General features: G+C 44.9%; 1 protein-coding gene across 1 annotated transcript in view; it reads right to left on the bottom strand.

The window, feature by feature from the left end:
• tweek (transmembrane protein KIAA1109 homolog tweek) overlaps positions 1–16500 on the bottom strand; it is a 101900-nt gene that overhangs the window by 19867 nt on the left and 65533 nt on the right. The window contains exons 41-49 of the mRNA XM_089566825.1: positions 15125–15256; positions 14883–15003; positions 12897–13043; positions 11821–11987; positions 9487–9729; positions 8098–8336; positions 6723–6848; positions 5621–5782; positions 4218–4413 (exon numbers count right to left, since the gene is read on the bottom strand). Coding sequence (XP_089422951.1) covers positions 4218–4413; positions 5621–5782; positions 6723–6848; positions 8098–8336; positions 9487–9729; positions 11821–11987; positions 12897–13043; positions 14883–15003; positions 15125–15256 — 1533 coding nt within the window. The remainder of the gene's footprint in view (positions 1–4217; positions 4414–5620; positions 5783–6722; positions 6849–8097; positions 8337–9486; positions 9730–11820; positions 11988–12896; positions 13044–14882; positions 15004–15124; positions 15257–16500) is intronic.

Here is a 16500-nt window from a genome sequence, read left to right as displayed (position 1 = left end):
AAATTTAAAAAAAAGCTAAGAGTTCTTGAGAACTGAAATCACGTGGATGTTGTTAGGATTTATCTAAAGTTACAGTACAATTTTTTCGCGCCTCCTATTTGAGTAATTAGTCGAGATAAATAAATTAACTTTTTAAATATAGCTTGAAACGTTCAGGCTTCAATAGGAAAGTTGTGGAGTTCCACAAATATTGTCCAAACCAGGAACTTCCAAGGAGATAGACTTAGCGTGGGCGTTTTTATTCGGGAAAAACGAAAGCTCGCGGAGTTTAAAAAATACCACGTGACAGCGCGCTCCGTGCGCACGAATTCGCCGCGATTACAGCACTCTCATCGGTGCTTTGTAAAAAGCATCACCCACTTCGCGCCTTTCATGCTGCCCAAGACAGGGCTTCGCGTTGTGCTTGGTTCCAAGATAAGCGCCAGTGGGTTCGGGCGGCAGTGGGTTCGGGCGGCTTCCGTTTTTCATCGTGATTCACACGACGTTATCACGCTTGTTATATGCGTCTTTGCTTGTTGGGATCTAGATCCCAAATTCGAACTCATGAGATTGTCATCGTTCCTCCGCATGCATTCTGCTAACGTGAGAGCGCAATTATTGCCGCAGAAACGGGAGCCGCGCTTCCTTTCAACTGCCGCCCGTGACCACTGACGCTTATCTATGAACAAAGCGCGTCGCGAAGCCCTGTCTTGGGCAGCACGAAAGGCGCGAAGCGACTAATGTTTTTCACAAAGCAGGGATGAGAGCGCTGTAATCGCAGCGCATCCGGGCGCACGGAGCGCACTGTCACGCGGTATATTTTAAACTCCGCGGGCTTTCGTTTTTCCAGAATAAAAACGGCCACGCTATGCCTAGTGCCTGGGTTGTACAATATTTGTGGAGCTCCACAACTTTCCTATTTACGCTTGAACGTTTAAAGCTATATTTAAAAAGTTAATTTATCTCGACTAATTATTCAAATAGGGCGAGCGAAAAAATGGTACTGTAACTTTAGATGAACCCTAACAACATCCACGCGATTTCAGTTCTGAAGAACGTTTAGTTTTTTTAGAAATCTTGGTACAAGTTAGCTGAGGCACCCTGTATATAACCCATAGCTCATCCGTGTCGCTGCTTTAATGCCACAGTTGTGTACTTCACTCAGCAGTATTGAATGAATAGTCGGGCACCAGCCGTTTCTATACGGACCCAACCCCAGCTCCGGTCCGCAACGTTAAGCCCGAGCCCGGCCCGGGCCCCCAACTTCAGGCCCGGGCCCGGCCCAGGCCCGGTAAAACAGATCATGTCCCGGCCCGGCCGGGCCCGGGCTTTCGGGCCAGCCCGAGCCCGTGCAGTGCACTAAAAGCAACCACGAGTAAGGGCATCAAATGAGTAATTTAAGAGGGCACACTGTGCTCGACCATTTTTCTTTTTTTTTTTTCTTTCACATTGAAAGGCCATATTGTAAGTTAAAGTGAGCAAAACAAGTATTTCAATAAAATGCATGCAATGCAAATGAAAGCAAAAGTGGTTTCTAAGACTTGCTGCAACTACATAAGGACAGAAAGCACAATATATTTTCTTTTTCATTGAAATTATTTGACTATAACTATACTTCACAAAGCAGAAAAACAATTGAACATAAAATGTTGCATTGACTTGGTCTTGGCTTAACCTTAACGTCTGTCTGTCTCTCTCTGTTGCAGCCTTCGGTAATTATCCCCTTTCTTCCTCCAAGCATGACTGATCCTGACCAATGCGACAAAACCTGTTGTTCAACTCAAAGCGTTGAAAATAGCACAACTCCCATTTCGTCAGCATATTCACCCTGCATATACCACACTGTTTCTTTCCCTTGAAGACAGTAGCCCCAAAAATGCTAGTCTGGCATGTCAAATATGTGTTGTCACGCTAACTCATACACTGGCGTCAGCACCGGCTGGCCACCGGCCACAAACGAAATGCTACCGTGGCTGATGCTCATGCCTTCAGTGACACCGCAGCATGCATTCTTTTATAATGACGCTACCTGTCATCACTTGAGAAACTAATTTTGGTCATCATAAACTCACCACAAACAGTGGCATGGGCATGCTTGTGCACATTACGCGCGATACCCCCCACCCACGACATGTGTCACTTGGAAACCATGACCAATGATCGAAGAGCTAAATGAATGGAAACTGAAACAGACCATTACAGAATAAGGTCCCATAATGGACAGTACAACTGTGATTCATTTCATTTAATTCATGCAGGCACATCGCATCACAGCAAAGGCTAACCCCCATAGAGGAGGTACCCCCCTGACTAACCGCTACCACCTGCACACAATGAAAGGAACAAAACAAATGCAGAAAAAATACCGTATTTACTCGCATAATAGGCGCACTTTTTTTCCAGAAAATCCGGCTCAAAGTTCGGGGTGCGCCTATTACGCGGGGTAAAATTTCCGGAAATTTTTCGACTCGCAAAATTGAACACACCACGTAAACGCACTCGTGTACGGGCCGCACCCCGTTTTCGCGAAGAAAATGTTAAAAAAAAAAGGTCCGTGTAAGGGCCGCACCCATAGAGTTTCTTACTATTACCTAGAGGGAAAGCTGGCGGTGCTGCACTTCAGCCACCATGGACGCCCAAAGCATCATGGGGCGGTGAGCTACTTGTTGCGGCTCAGTCGTAATTTTTCGGGAACATGGAGTGACACTACTAAGACGTTTCATTCCGAAAACGCTGTTCGTGTGTGCGCAGACGACTTTCGCGCGAACGCAGTGGGCAAAACCCATAGTAGTGAAAACGCGACGACACACGACGCCAATAAAAGGTTTCACTTTTTCGAAATACCCCTAAAAACCTTTTATAGTGTTTAAGCAACAACATTTTTTTTTGAAAAAATATTTACTTTTAAAAGTGCGCCTGTTAATTACGAAATATTAGTTTTTATAGTGTTCATTACTTGGCCAATAGGAAAGCGAGTCGTCTCTTATTTTGGGCAAACTTTGCACTTAAATGCTTTTCTGCTCGTTTGTTGCAATCATTAGACAAGATATTGAATGTTAGGACGTTTGTAGTTATCAAACAGCTTTATTTTTCTATAATATTTTGGCCAAAAGTTGCAGTTCCGCAACAAGTAGCTCACCGCCCCATGATGCTTTGAGCGCCCATGGTGGCTGAAGTGGTCTCGAGGGGTCGCTATGTAAACTCCCATAGACGGGCTGCCAGCTTTCCCTCTAGGTAATAGTAAGAAACTCTATGGCCGCACCGAAACTTTCGGAATGCACGCGCCGAGGCCTCCGCGATCGGCACCGGCTGCGCGCAACGGGCGCTTGATCGCGGAGGCCACACACGCGCACAGGAGCTTCCAGACGCCGCCCAAGGCCAAGCTCATCATCATCATCATCATCATCGTTTTCCTCCGCCGCGAGCTTTCGCTATCTATATCGCCATCAGCATCTCCAGCTCGTTTTTTTTTTTGTTGTTGTTGCTGTCAAGTGCCGGGATTTGCGGTACCGCGATAGTTATCGTGGTTTATGGCTTTGCCGCGGAGCGCTGATGAGGCTTTGCCGTGGGCAAGCACCTTAACAGCTACACGGCTGGGAGTCTGCTCTCGAACGCGGCAAGCGTGCGGCAGGTCGGAAAATACGACGTGGCCGAGAAGTGCGGCAGTTGCGACTGCGGCGTCCCTAAATTTTCGTACGCGACTCCAAGCGCAGAGGTTTTCGCGGGCCTAAGTCGGGAACGTTTCCGGCTGGAGATGAAGCCTTCCAAACAGACGTTTAAAGTGAGCATCCCTGAAAACTGTGTGCGGCTGTTCTATGCGATGTCGTTGTACGTGCTGTGGGTCCGCAGCAGCTGCGACGGCAGCAGCACTAGTAGGGACTAGTAGTCAGTTCAGCAAAAACTTTGTTAAAATAAAGATTGGGAAGCGGGGGGTGGCGAGGCGTCGGCTTGCAATCGTGTAAATACAGTATTGATCACAGTGCCAAGTTCGGGGTGCGCCTATTATGCGCGAAAATAAAAAAAATCTGATTTTTCGCGCCCTAACTAGGGGTGCGCCTATTATGCGAGTGCGCCTATTACGCGAGTAAATACGGTAAATAAAAATAAAATGCAGATGCATTATCAGTTATTACTTCTTTTACCCCCCGGGAATTAACGCGTACCGAGAATTTGAACCCATTTCGCTTCACCGAAAACTCCCGCACACAGAGAGAAACCACGGAGACGGGGACACTCACTTTGACATCCAGGCCTGGCACCAGAAACACGGTGAAGTCTGTGACCTGGCCTGGGGTAGCAGAGGCCGCTGGAGGGAACCGCATTCGAGAAGAAGACGGATGACTGCGAGGCCCACTGCGACGCCTCGTTGGGGAGCCGCCGTCAGGAAGGCCCAGGCCTCCAGAGAAACTGCGTTCCTTGCGCATGGGACGAGTCCTGCAGAAGTACAAAAAACAGAAGGCTTATATACAAGGGGAAAAAATTTTTAAAAAATATATACAAATGATTTCATACTGTCAGAGTCCGCATGCACACCTTACTCACAATATTTTAATGCAGGCATGTACAGAACATCCCCCTTCAGCGCGAGGATGAATGAGGATTAATTCAAGTATACATGTCACCCAAAGTTATGTACAGATCTCAAAGGCTACGAAAAATCCACACAGCATACCACCTGAAAGGTTTCATACAAAGGTTTCAACAGTCTGTAAAATTTCACGTATTGTGGCTCCCTGTGTCTCCTGTATGCTTCATTGGATGCACGGTGCCCACTTAAAAAATACTACAGCAACAAAGAGCACATTATTACAAGTGCAGCAGGTGATGCCACTTTCGTGATTTCAAGTGGAGGCACAGTTGTGGAAGAATGTACTGCCATGAGAGCCCACGAGGCTATACCTATGACTTCAGTTTTTTTGCACTACTGTTTGCAACGAATACTGAGTACACTGCAGTATTTTGAGGCTACCATAACGTAAGCACAGAAGCATTCAGTATTAGAGTTTGTGTAGCAGCAGGTTACAAGCTGCAACTGCAATCTTCCATCCAGTAACACAAACTGCTATATCATTTTCTAGACATGACATGTCACATTATTGCTTACTGTGGAGAAGATACTACATGTTTATCAGATACTACTGCAGCTGGAACAAGAGAGATATCAGAATAAAGTAACACTACTCTTCTGATATGAAGTGCGCGGCCTTGTGTTCTGCTCTCCTCAGAAGAATCCTCAATCCTGAGAACAAGCTTACTCAATGTTTATACAGCCAGAAAAACACAAAGTTGTTTTTCAAAAAACGGGTCAATGTGACTGTTGGCACCGAGAATTATGTAACATAGATTCTTTGACATATGTACATATGTAACGAACAAATGCGCATTCGTGTGTGCTCCTCAGCCTGTGTGATGCAAACTGTGGAAGAACAAAAAGGGAATGCAGTCATGTAAGAAAAAAAGCAACCAAGAAAGGTGCAGATTATGGAGCTAGCTGCATAACCAAGAAGGCTAGTAGAAGAAGGTGGTCAACCTTTTGCATGAGAAAACTGCCTTATAGCGAAGCTTCAAGGATGCGGCTGCTAAGAGAAAACTAGGCTACAAACTCAAAAGAACTGAGCTTCAAAGAAGACCTGGTACTCACATTTTGATGGGTTCCTCCTCGTGGGCTGGGTCCCTGGTGTGTAGCACACATTTGCCGCTATTGAAGAACACCTTGATGTCCAGCTCGAAGTCAATGCTGGGCTCAACCTGCTGCTGCTTTGTTGGCACAGGTGTGGTGTGGCCGGCACGCACTTCAGCAACCCTGCACAATGGCACAACAGTATGTTTAACTAGCTCTACTTGGCAATGAAAAAAGTACTCAGCTGCACGTGCAATGCACCTGGCAAGATGCTTGTCTGCAAAAACTCTTATAGCAATTTGTTACTGCAAACCATTCGACTGCTTTGAACCAAATGTGATGTTATAGTTATTGTAAAGATAACCATATCAATTACAATGATGATTATACACATGCACATCAGCAGCTGCCCAACATACAGTTCAGACAGGCACATAACAAAGCTGACGGATATGGCTGTTTTTGGTAACTCAGTATTCCTGCCTCCTTATAACATAAATTCATGTGTTTTTTTTTTCTTTAAATTAGGGACACACAAAATGCCCTAAAACAGTACACTTTAGGTATTGCGTATAGTAAACAAGTCATTGGTTAACATCTCAACACAATTTGCAGGCATTTTGGAGGGAGATATCAGATTACAGTTATACCACTCTTCCGATATAAAGCGCGTGGCCTTGTGTTCTGCTCTCCTCAGAAGAATCCTCAATCCTGAGAACAAGCTTACTCAATGTCTATACAGCCAGAAAACACAATGTTGTTTTTCATAAAACGGGTCGATGTGACTGGCCCGCGTGGCCAGAGACCAGACTGCATAAGTTTCCATAAAAACTTATTTTTCCATCGCCAAATCTTTGCAACAAAAATAAATTTCTTACTAAAGCAGTACAGCTTTGTTGAAACTATACATTCCAAGGGGTTAGTTTTGGGGCTATGCGGAAAAGCTCATTACGCATCGCCAGTGTTCCAAATCTTTTGAAGGTGAGAGGAAGTTGTTTTCTTATCGCTCCAAAAGTTGGGACTTCTGTGTAAGCGAGTTAGGCTACTAGAGGTTACAAATGTTGTCCATGTGCACTCGTTCGCGTTTCTGAAGAGAGTGTAGGGCTCCCCAAAAGCTCCTTACGGTGGTGGCAGGATGTCGTCGCGGGGGCTCAGTGCTGGCTCTGAGGGCTCGCTCGTCGGTGTGGGCGCACCACTGTTGGTCACACTAGCCGTCGTCTGGGAGAAGACACTGTCCAGAGATAGCTCCCTGCATTGAATGACAAGAGGCAGCCAAAGGTTAAGAATGAACTGCTCCACGGGCCCATAATTTCTCACTTATTTCTCTCCACTCGGTCTCAAACACAAACCACAGACAGCCCAACTGCCTGTATTATTTACAATGACCTACTATACAGCTGAACCCGGATATGCTGAACGTGAAGGGGATTGCAAAATAGTTCGATACATAAAAACGGAAACAGATAAGTTTATCTATAACCTAGAAGCAATGATACATTGCAATCATGTTAGTGAAGCACTTCTTGTAGCAACGTGCTGCTCGTTGGCATGCTGGAAGTGCATAGCTCGCTAGGCTTTGCTAGGCTTAACATCGAACCTGCAATGGACAATGCTTTAGAACTAGCCACTTGTGATCACAACACATCTAATGCTGTTACCAGTACTCAATTAAATAAAGTACAGTTGGTTTCCATAACGCCTTCGGCAGCAAAGCATAGCAGGCGAGGGCCGTCATTAGGCTTTAGCTGGGTTGGCTTCAACGAATGACAGCAATATGGAAAAGGAGCACCAAGGACCGAAGTCGACCTTCAAGCATACCTCACACACCTTGACATGCTATTTCAAAGCACCAGTGCTGCCAGCCCACCACCTGCAGTGGCACGGCGCCATTTGGTATTTCAAATGTTCTGCTGAATGCAAACATGATAAACGAAGAGAACTGTGCTATAATTCTGTACAAAAGTTTCAAAGAAATGTTCTGATTATTCAATATAAACAATAATTTGATATATCCGGGTTCACTGTATCTGAGCGTGACTACTAGCATTCATTCAGCACATGAACAACTTGTGGGGTGAGATCTGACACAAGGCCAGGCATGGCTGAGTACTGGGCCTAGATGCAGTATGCAGTAATTGATTTCGTCTGCATTGCTTCTAGCCTGTGTGAGAAGTTATGAACTTTCGAACATTTTATTATAGTGCATGAATAAAAAATAAAAAAACTACTACAACAAAGACCACGTTATATTCAACCCTCACAGCTTGTGAAATCAGAATACATTCAGGACTGAAAGTTGAAAATAGCAATCTTTACAAAATACGTTTCATAGGTTTATGATGCATGATGCACTCCTCATTCTCCCAATGCTCATGTTACGTGTAACATCATAATCTGAAACATAAGATTGGTTAGGACCTCCTGCCAAACTGTGCCGACAACCAGCTATTTCCCATAAACATAAAAGCTGCTACAAGAACCTAAACAGAGTGGCCTACCTGTGGACCAGTGATATGGGTCGCCTAGGGGTGGCTGGAAGATCGGACATGTCGAATGAGGCCGTGCGTGTGTGGGTTCCTGTGCCAGCCCCATCCTTGGTAGGAGAGACAGGCATTCCTCCAGAAGATGGGGGAGTGGCATGCTCCAGGTGGTTGGCAATTCGAGCCTCTTCCTCTGGTGTGTCGGCAGGCAGCCGGGACATGGTGCCCAGGCCGAGCTTATCTTTGATTGACGCTGCCTGAACGTGCAAACATACCATCCGTGTCACTGGCACTACTGTGACAATCTCTATATAATGCAAAAGTTATTTTTGTAACTTCTAAACCGAGCGCCTGGTGTTGTGTTACATATAGTTCCAAACAATTTTTAACTAAGTGCAGAACACTTAACACTTTGGACAGAGTTAAAGGGCATCAACGTTCGAAAGAGGCTATTAATGTGTCTTCCTTTGAAACAGAAGTGCCATCTTTAAAATCAGCACAATCAAAATCCAGACAAAAGCTAGGCATCCCCAAGGAACTGTCACTGAAACTGCCACAAAGTAAACTGCTGAGCTGACAATGACAGGAGTTCGCATCTATCCCTGTGTCCTGAGTGAACCCCCCTTTCTCTTCCTCTGTATTTTTTTCATGCCTGTTATCATGTCAGAGCCACTTAACAAGCTCCAACTAGCCAACCTTCTTTAGTTTGAAAGAAACAAGGCTGTTTAGAAAACACCCCCACCAAAACCCGTGAAGAAGAGCAGAGTGAGGCGGAAATAAATGTTTTTGTGAACCGTACAGGACTGCATTAAGCATGAGTAACTTTTTTTCCTTTATTCATTACCACCAGGTAATCTCTTGCATTGTAGCCAAATATGCATAACAAACGAGTTTTCACAGAACAACACATTCCCCAACATGCCTAAGCTTTGTATCAATACAGTGCTGAGCATCAAAATAAAAGAGGACGAAGTACAGTGACTGCTAAAGTTCATAAGTTAACATGTCAAAATTTTAGAATGCAGGTAGTAATTTTGGTGGTTACAGTCCCACGCCCAATCACTTGTAACTCCCTGCACCACGGAGCTGCAGCTTTTTATGCTTTCAAAGTAACTTTTTCACAAGCAGGCTGCATGTATCATATGAAAAAAATTTACAAATCAAGCACAGCAGCACTCATAGCACTGATTTTCGTAGGAACTTTAAGATGCTTTAAGCGGTTTACAGCCCACATACATTCCTCAGCCACTATACGTCCCCTCTACACAGCCTCTGCTCTTTCTAAGACAACTCACCACGAGATTTTAGCAAGATGATAAGCAGAAACCAAGAGAGATAAGCTTGGCACTTCCAGCAATAAAAAAAACTGTCTTAAAGACCAAAGAGAGGCAAATAGATGTCACAAACCTTGACACTTTGCCTGCGCAGCTTTTTGATCACATCTCGACGGAAGTCATTGAAGACAGCTGTTTCAAGCTCTTTCAGTCGCCTTTCCTCCTGTTCAATGGTGCTCTGGCTGGCACCCAGGAAACGCAGATCGCTGATAATCTTGGCCTGCTCATTCATTTCCTTCTCTATCAGGCGGGACCGTTTCTTAGCATCCAAACTTGGATCCAGCAGCAGGCAGGCATGGCGAAGGGTCACTGGCTCCTGAGTAACATGACATAGTTGCGTGAGCAGTCTCATGAAAACTTTCAACTGTTGTCATGCTAAAGATATGAAATTGTCTTTTATAATCTTTCATTATGCCCAACTTGAACCATAACAAAATGAACACACTTCTAATAATTAAATATATCAATCACAACATACAACAATATTGAAAGCAAGAAATGTACGCATGTGACGGGACCACTGCAACAGTTGAGTACATGTACACCAACTACATTTCACAATTCCTACTGTGTTGCACACTCAGTTAAATCTTAAAACTACATTATATAAACCCGACGCTTCAATATTCCTCATTTTGGAGTCATAAACGAGTGACCTGCACAGGAAATATGCAAGATTCCTAATTGCAAAAAAAGAGGGCTTGCGCGAATATCCAATAATTTCTAATATTTGGCTGAATACTAGTACAACACTTGCTTGCTTCGTGTGGTTTCAATTTCAAGAACCATATATTGCCATGTTAAGTCAACTTCGAGCATAAGTTGATCCCCACTCATAACCTGACCCTTCAGGTGACTTTGTGTGCCACCTTTACTAAATTTAGTTCTAATGAGAGCCACTGGCCAGGTCATACAGTCACAAATGAAATCACTGACTACCTGAAAACCTCCTTCCTTGCTCAAACCCTTTCGCATGGCGGAGGACCAAGGAAGTCACCTGTACCCATGGCACTAGTCACATGCAGTTACCTGTTGACACCAGCAACCCTTACAACTAGTCAATGACGGCCGGCTATCCAGCTGCGAGAGCCATTGTGAGCTGCAAGCATGTAGAACTACTTGTGTTCCTAGATGAAAACATTTAGATTTCAGCACTCTGAGCTGCTAATGTAAGCAGTTTCCTGGAAGAGCAACACAGCATTCGTTTCTTTTTTCACAATCTCTCTCTATGCCCTGTTGCGATACTGTATGCAGCTACTTGAGGCTTCAACCCCTGGCTCTATCAATTCGTATATTGTTTTGTTATGCTACGAATGTTGTACTTAATTCTGAATTAGCAGCAAGGTAAAACATTGTTTTTCCTCGATTCGAGATGCTGTTTTAAAATTCTGAAATATAGTTTTAAGGCTTCAGTGCACTTTCTTTTTCTTTATGTAATGCCCTTTTTTTGTTAGAGAAATATATGATTTTGAAAATGCCTGTGGTGCTAGCCAACCTTATTTATGCACCAAAAGTATTAGAAGTATTCACTTCTAAATTTTTCGAAGAAAATTACTATTCGCTCTGAACTTACTTTGAACCCAGAAAACCACTGTTTGCACAAAACTAAAAAGTTCCTAAAGGGTTCAGCTTAAGTTAAGGACAACGCAGCGAGCTATGGAAACAAAAATTATAGGTTTAAAGTTAAGAGACCAGAAGCGGGCAGAGTGGGTGAGGGGACAAACGCAGGTTAATGACATCCTAGTCGAAATCAAGAGGGAGAAATGGGCTGGGGCAGGGCATGTAATCCAAAGGCAAGATAACCGCTGTAGATTCCAAGAGAAGCTCAGGGGCGGCACAAAGTTAGGCGGGTGGATGAAATCAAGAATTTTACGGGGATACAGTGGCTGCAGCTGGCAAAGGACAGGGTTCATTGGAGAGACATGGGAGAGGCCTTTGCCCTGCAGTGGGCATAGTCAGGATGATGATGATGATGATGATGATGATGATGATGATGATGATGATGATGATGATGATGATGATGAAAAAGCACTGCAAGTTCGATTAACGGGGGACGCCAATCTTAAATGCGAAAAAAAAATGCAAATAGGCCGGTTTTCTACAAATCACATTTTCAGCATGTTTAAACATTCACCCTTCTCTGTTAAAAAATATCGAAGTCCTCATCTAGAAATACAAAAAAAATCTATGTTTTCTGCATATGAAAGCTCGCTTCCTCCGCTACGTTCCCACCCCCAAAAAGGCACGGGTTGAGCAATGGGTGCCCACCGCCACCACGTGGTCATTCCAGTGCTGATAGTTCTCAGGTGTCAAGAGAGGGGATGTGCGAGAGCTCACAACCGTGAAAATAAAACATGGCAAGTCCTTGAAAACAACCCTAGGCACAACAAGCGCCATGTTTGATTACCTGGGCAGCTCGAGCTTGCTCCTCAGGGCTTTCACCCTCGTCTCCTTCCCCTGTCAGGGCAGTGAGTGTGCGGAACAGCGCTGACAGAGCTTTGCTGATGCCCACGTCAACATGGATGTCCACGCCTTCCATCTGCCACTGGACGTTCAGGATCCACTTGGCATTACCTGCGTGCAGCATGCCACTGAGAACCCAATCTGCCAAACAGAGCTAAATGAACGTCCCAGTTCTTTCCCCACCCCTTTTTCTAAATTCTGCATGACCGCATCTAAAAGTCCCCTCAGCCTGGAGAATACAGACTGGGAGTGAAATAACCTCCAAGTCAATAACCTTAAGCTATGCAGCCACAAACTGCGCACTGACAGCATGTGAATGCAAATTTCCACCAGTTGACACAATGCAATTATGAGTTACTTGTGCCACCATGAAAAAATAATGACATATAATGTAACAGAACTTAGCTGACAGACATTAAATAATGCCCTGGTCACTCCTCACTTAAAAGCACAGTCATTACACATTAAAAGTGAGTAGCAACCAACTGAATTTGCTTTAGCATCTTCATTCCTACTCTATTATTATGTCTGTGTTCAATTTGTCAATAACAGCATAACCTGACAAGAAACAACCTTCAATCGCGCCCCTCAACAAGCAACAAACATTTTTCTTCTCATCAGTTAAAAAAAAATTCTAAACACGTGGTCAAAACTTTCAATTGTGTTTTCTTTTACTTTGATATGGATGGAATGTTGCAACTATCAATGTTAAATAAATGAAAGCACAAATTTGAGTAAGAAAGCATTTATCTATCCTCTAACCCTCAAAAAAAAAAAAAGGGAAGAAAGAAATCGTTTCAATAAGGTGAAAGTTATGAATGAGAGAAAGACATGCAGAAAGTTACATGAAATATTGCCACATAAAGAAAGCAAAATAATTAAATGAAAAAAGGCAGGTGCTTCATTGCATCGCTGGCAAGAAGTACCTACACTTTTACTTCCCTGAAACATGTTTTACAACAGACCACAGCCTTTACTCGTAAAGGAACAAGGGAAGAATGCCATAAGCTTGAAACTCACTGCCAGCTTGTGCAGCAATGGTGCGAGAGCAGATCTCATAGGTGCCCTCAGACACAACACACAGGTTCGTGGTGGTAGCATCATTAGGGTCAGGCTTCCAGTCTTCCATGGACACCTCAAACTCATCCGCAAAGCGCAGGCATAGCCCTGCACACAGTCAGCAGTCCGTGGAATGTCAGAACATTCTGTGCAAGCCCCTGCCCCAGGTAAGCCCAACATTCAACCTTACATGCAGCCTTCGTCAAAAGATTAGATCCTAGGTAGTTTGTTTCTAAGCCATGTAGTGGAGCTCTTGTAGCATCCCTGTAAATCCTAACCTTTGGAGGGATGAGGACAAAGTTCTTTTCACCTTCCAGACATTTTGGAAAGCTAGGAATGCCTAACAAGCCACACCTTGTGGCCTAGAAGCAAGCCCCCTTGGGCTCTGAACTTTGGCAAATGCTGTACACATCACAGTGTAGGAATGGAAGGCATATGAATGAATATCGTTGGCATGGCGCTCCGCAGCCCGTAGTGTGCCCGCAGCCCGTATTGTGCCCGCACTCCAGCAGGTGGCGTACGGAACTGGGGCTCTTGGATGTAGAGTGCAGTGCTCAGAAACATGCGAAATGCTTGGGCGGATTCAGGCAAGGCACAGGGCAAACTGCTACCTGCACAATGCAACCCGCTTGCCTTATTTTCTGAATTCCAATAAACCTAGCACCCTATGGCGCTTTACATTAAATGCTCGTTGCGAAAAATGCAGGCCACTAAAAAGAACAGGCTGTTCACTCACACTGAATGTTTGAAGTGGAGCGGGCCGTGACAGCAGCTACTTAGTGATACATATGACAGCGTTCTTAATATTTTGTTCTCCGTACATTAGGCTACGCTGCAAGTGAAAGCTCGCCTAATAATGCATTAGCCCTCAGTGGGAGGCAGAAATCCAACCCACGCTCTCGTCACTTGGGCTCCACAGCAGGACGACTTCGTTCAAGCACCTTCCCTAATCCAACACCATGGTGACATTTCAGGATAACTGTGTTTCCAATACCCCTCTCCAGGCTATTCAAAGATCACATGACCATATGAGAGATAATGTTATGTGACTGCAAGCTGATGACATGACATAGGACATGACATAAGGTACGGCTCGATTTAATGCTGACCTACTGCAACTGCTCCTGCCCATGACACTGCCTGCTTTGTCATCTTCGAGTCTGTGACAATATAATTAAACTGAGGGCAAAAGTAGAGCCCTTTAAAGTCAAATAATAGCCTTATTTCTCTATCACAAAAGCCAACAGCAAAACCTAGTAAAATACAGTACCTAAAGTGATTTGCACTATCAGTCCGATCCAAACCTTGGTTCTAGCATGATAAGGAATAAAATGAACTCAATTCAAGACAGACCCTAATTCAAAGTGCTTGTGAACAGTTTGGGAACAACAGTAGTTTCCCAGAGACACAATAAAAAAAAAGCCCGGACAGACAAGAAGTTAACACAAACTTTAGTGGTGCCACAAGAGCATAATAAAATGCCTTTTCGTACGCATGCATTTCTCCAGAATGACAAAGAAATGATGAATACAGGGAAGCCTTGAATGTGCCAGGCAATTAAGCTCATATTACTTACTAAACAAGTGCACAAGAAGCATGATGGTTGTGAAAAGTTTTTGGCAAACACTGAATGCACACTGTTTCATGCCACAAGAGAACCACTGTTGCACTAAAGACTAAAATTGAGAACTCAATGGCTGAATGGAGACATTGTACATGGGCTAACCCATGGGAAATCGCACATGGGACAAGCTAACCAGACCTAAAAGGTGTCAAAATCTTCGTCGAATAGTAGTCTGCTGTAGTCAAGAACCCATCTGTGCTCGGTATCTCATCTGGTTTAATCGCAACACGATGTGGTCCTAAAGAGGAATTCTGCAACCATGACAATACAACGATCACCTGCCCCACATGATATTCATATCCACTGTTGAAAAGCAGAGTCACCTGTGAAGCGGGCCTTGCTCACAAGGGAGCCACATGAACATGCTGAAATCCGTGTGTTCTCGAGGGTCACCACTACAGCTGGTGTGGCGTCAGCATCAAATAGCCTGCTGTTTGTCAGGGTCTGCATGTGAGAAGATGAAAAATTAGAAGGCAAGCTCTACAGCCAGTGCTTTGCAAAGACTTCTCTAGATACACATGTACCTATACGAATGTACCTAACACATAACGGTGCACTTGCTTACCCCTTTGTTGAGAGGCATGCAGATGCCAAGGTCCTGAACTGTCAGCTGGAGGAAAAGGGTGCCTAGCGCTTGGCTGCTCAACTGAGGGAACTGAGGCACACGTTCAAACAGCTGCTGTGTGGCTGTCAGTACCTGCAGGCAAAGACATAAGCCACTGTCGATTGAGCGAATTGCTTTACGACAGTTTTACTGCCTGCTCCATTAAATGCGAAATGCTCACACAAATCTCTGAGGTAACCTTTACCGGCTATACCATGTGGGGACGCACTCGTCCTCTGTGGTTCGCTTTCCCGCAATGCACCCTCAACTCGTTCCCTGTGGTTAGCTTGTCCGCAATGCACTCTCCTTGGTTGTGTTACTTTAACTAACAGGGGAGAGTGCTCGCGTCGCAGCGACACTAGCGCCACAGATGGCGTGTTTGCTGCGCGCGCGGAGGAGAGACGGGTCTCTTCTGCTCGGCACCGGGAAAGCGTGCGGACGTGTCGCGTGCCGCTTCACTCTTCGCCGGCAGGCAACCTCGTGTGGAAACATGCTCCCGCCAGCCCCTCCCGTCCGGCCTCGGAAGTTTTCCCCTGCCCTAGCGTGGGTGAACATTCGCTCGTAGCCATGCTGGTGAGTCGGACGTCCTCGATTCCTCGGCATATTTTGTTGCTAGCTGGCGTTATTGTTGTTATAACAATAAACGCCTTGTTTGTGTCAGCCAGTGTGTTGTTCCTTTGTTCCCGCAGAGCAAGGCCCGTCGGCGTGCGCTCAATAGCGTACGGGACCACGGGGTGGGGTCCGCGTGGTTTTGAACTGTGTCAGTCGCAGTTAAACGGGGAGAATGTATTTATATCTCCCCAATTATTAAGACCCCACAACCAACACAACTACAACAAACATTACACGGTCATAGTGTAGCCCATCACAAAAAGGAGCCTTAGTAATCCATGGCAAAGACTGGCAAACATCTTAGTACACTAGGATATTCCTTTCACTCCTGCATACATGAAAGCAATTGCCTGTTCAGACAGCAAACCATAATAAATTATAAAACAAGCAAAAAAAAAGTTGATGATATCGTACAATTCTACACTAGAAAATTTGTAAGCACAAAAGAATAGGTTATATCTTTGCTTTAAAACAGTAAGACAGTACTAAAGGACATGGGGACTTGCCAAGCCTCCAACCCCTTAGGTTCAGCTTCCCCATGAAGGCCAATCACCCTAGTTATTCTGCCTATTAAGGGAGGGTGCCTGCATCGCTGCTACATGACCAGCATGCCTGGCAGTGCTGGTGCTAGGGGAGCAGGGTTCTCTTGTCTTCAGCATCGGGAAATTATCTTGTGCAGAAGTTTTGGTGCACCTCCACTCTCCACCAGCAAAATGAAGCCTCAT

This window comes from Amblyomma mixtum, chromosome 1 (assembly GCF_055824585.1).
Source record: "Amblyomma mixtum isolate Tamu chromosome 1, ASM5582458v1, whole genome shotgun sequence".
Classification (NCBI taxonomy): Eukaryota; Metazoa; Arthropoda; class Arachnida; order Ixodida; family Ixodidae; genus Amblyomma; species Amblyomma mixtum.
The sequence above is the reverse complement of the archived record's forward strand: the minus strand, read 5'-3'. Positions and strand labels throughout refer to the sequence as shown.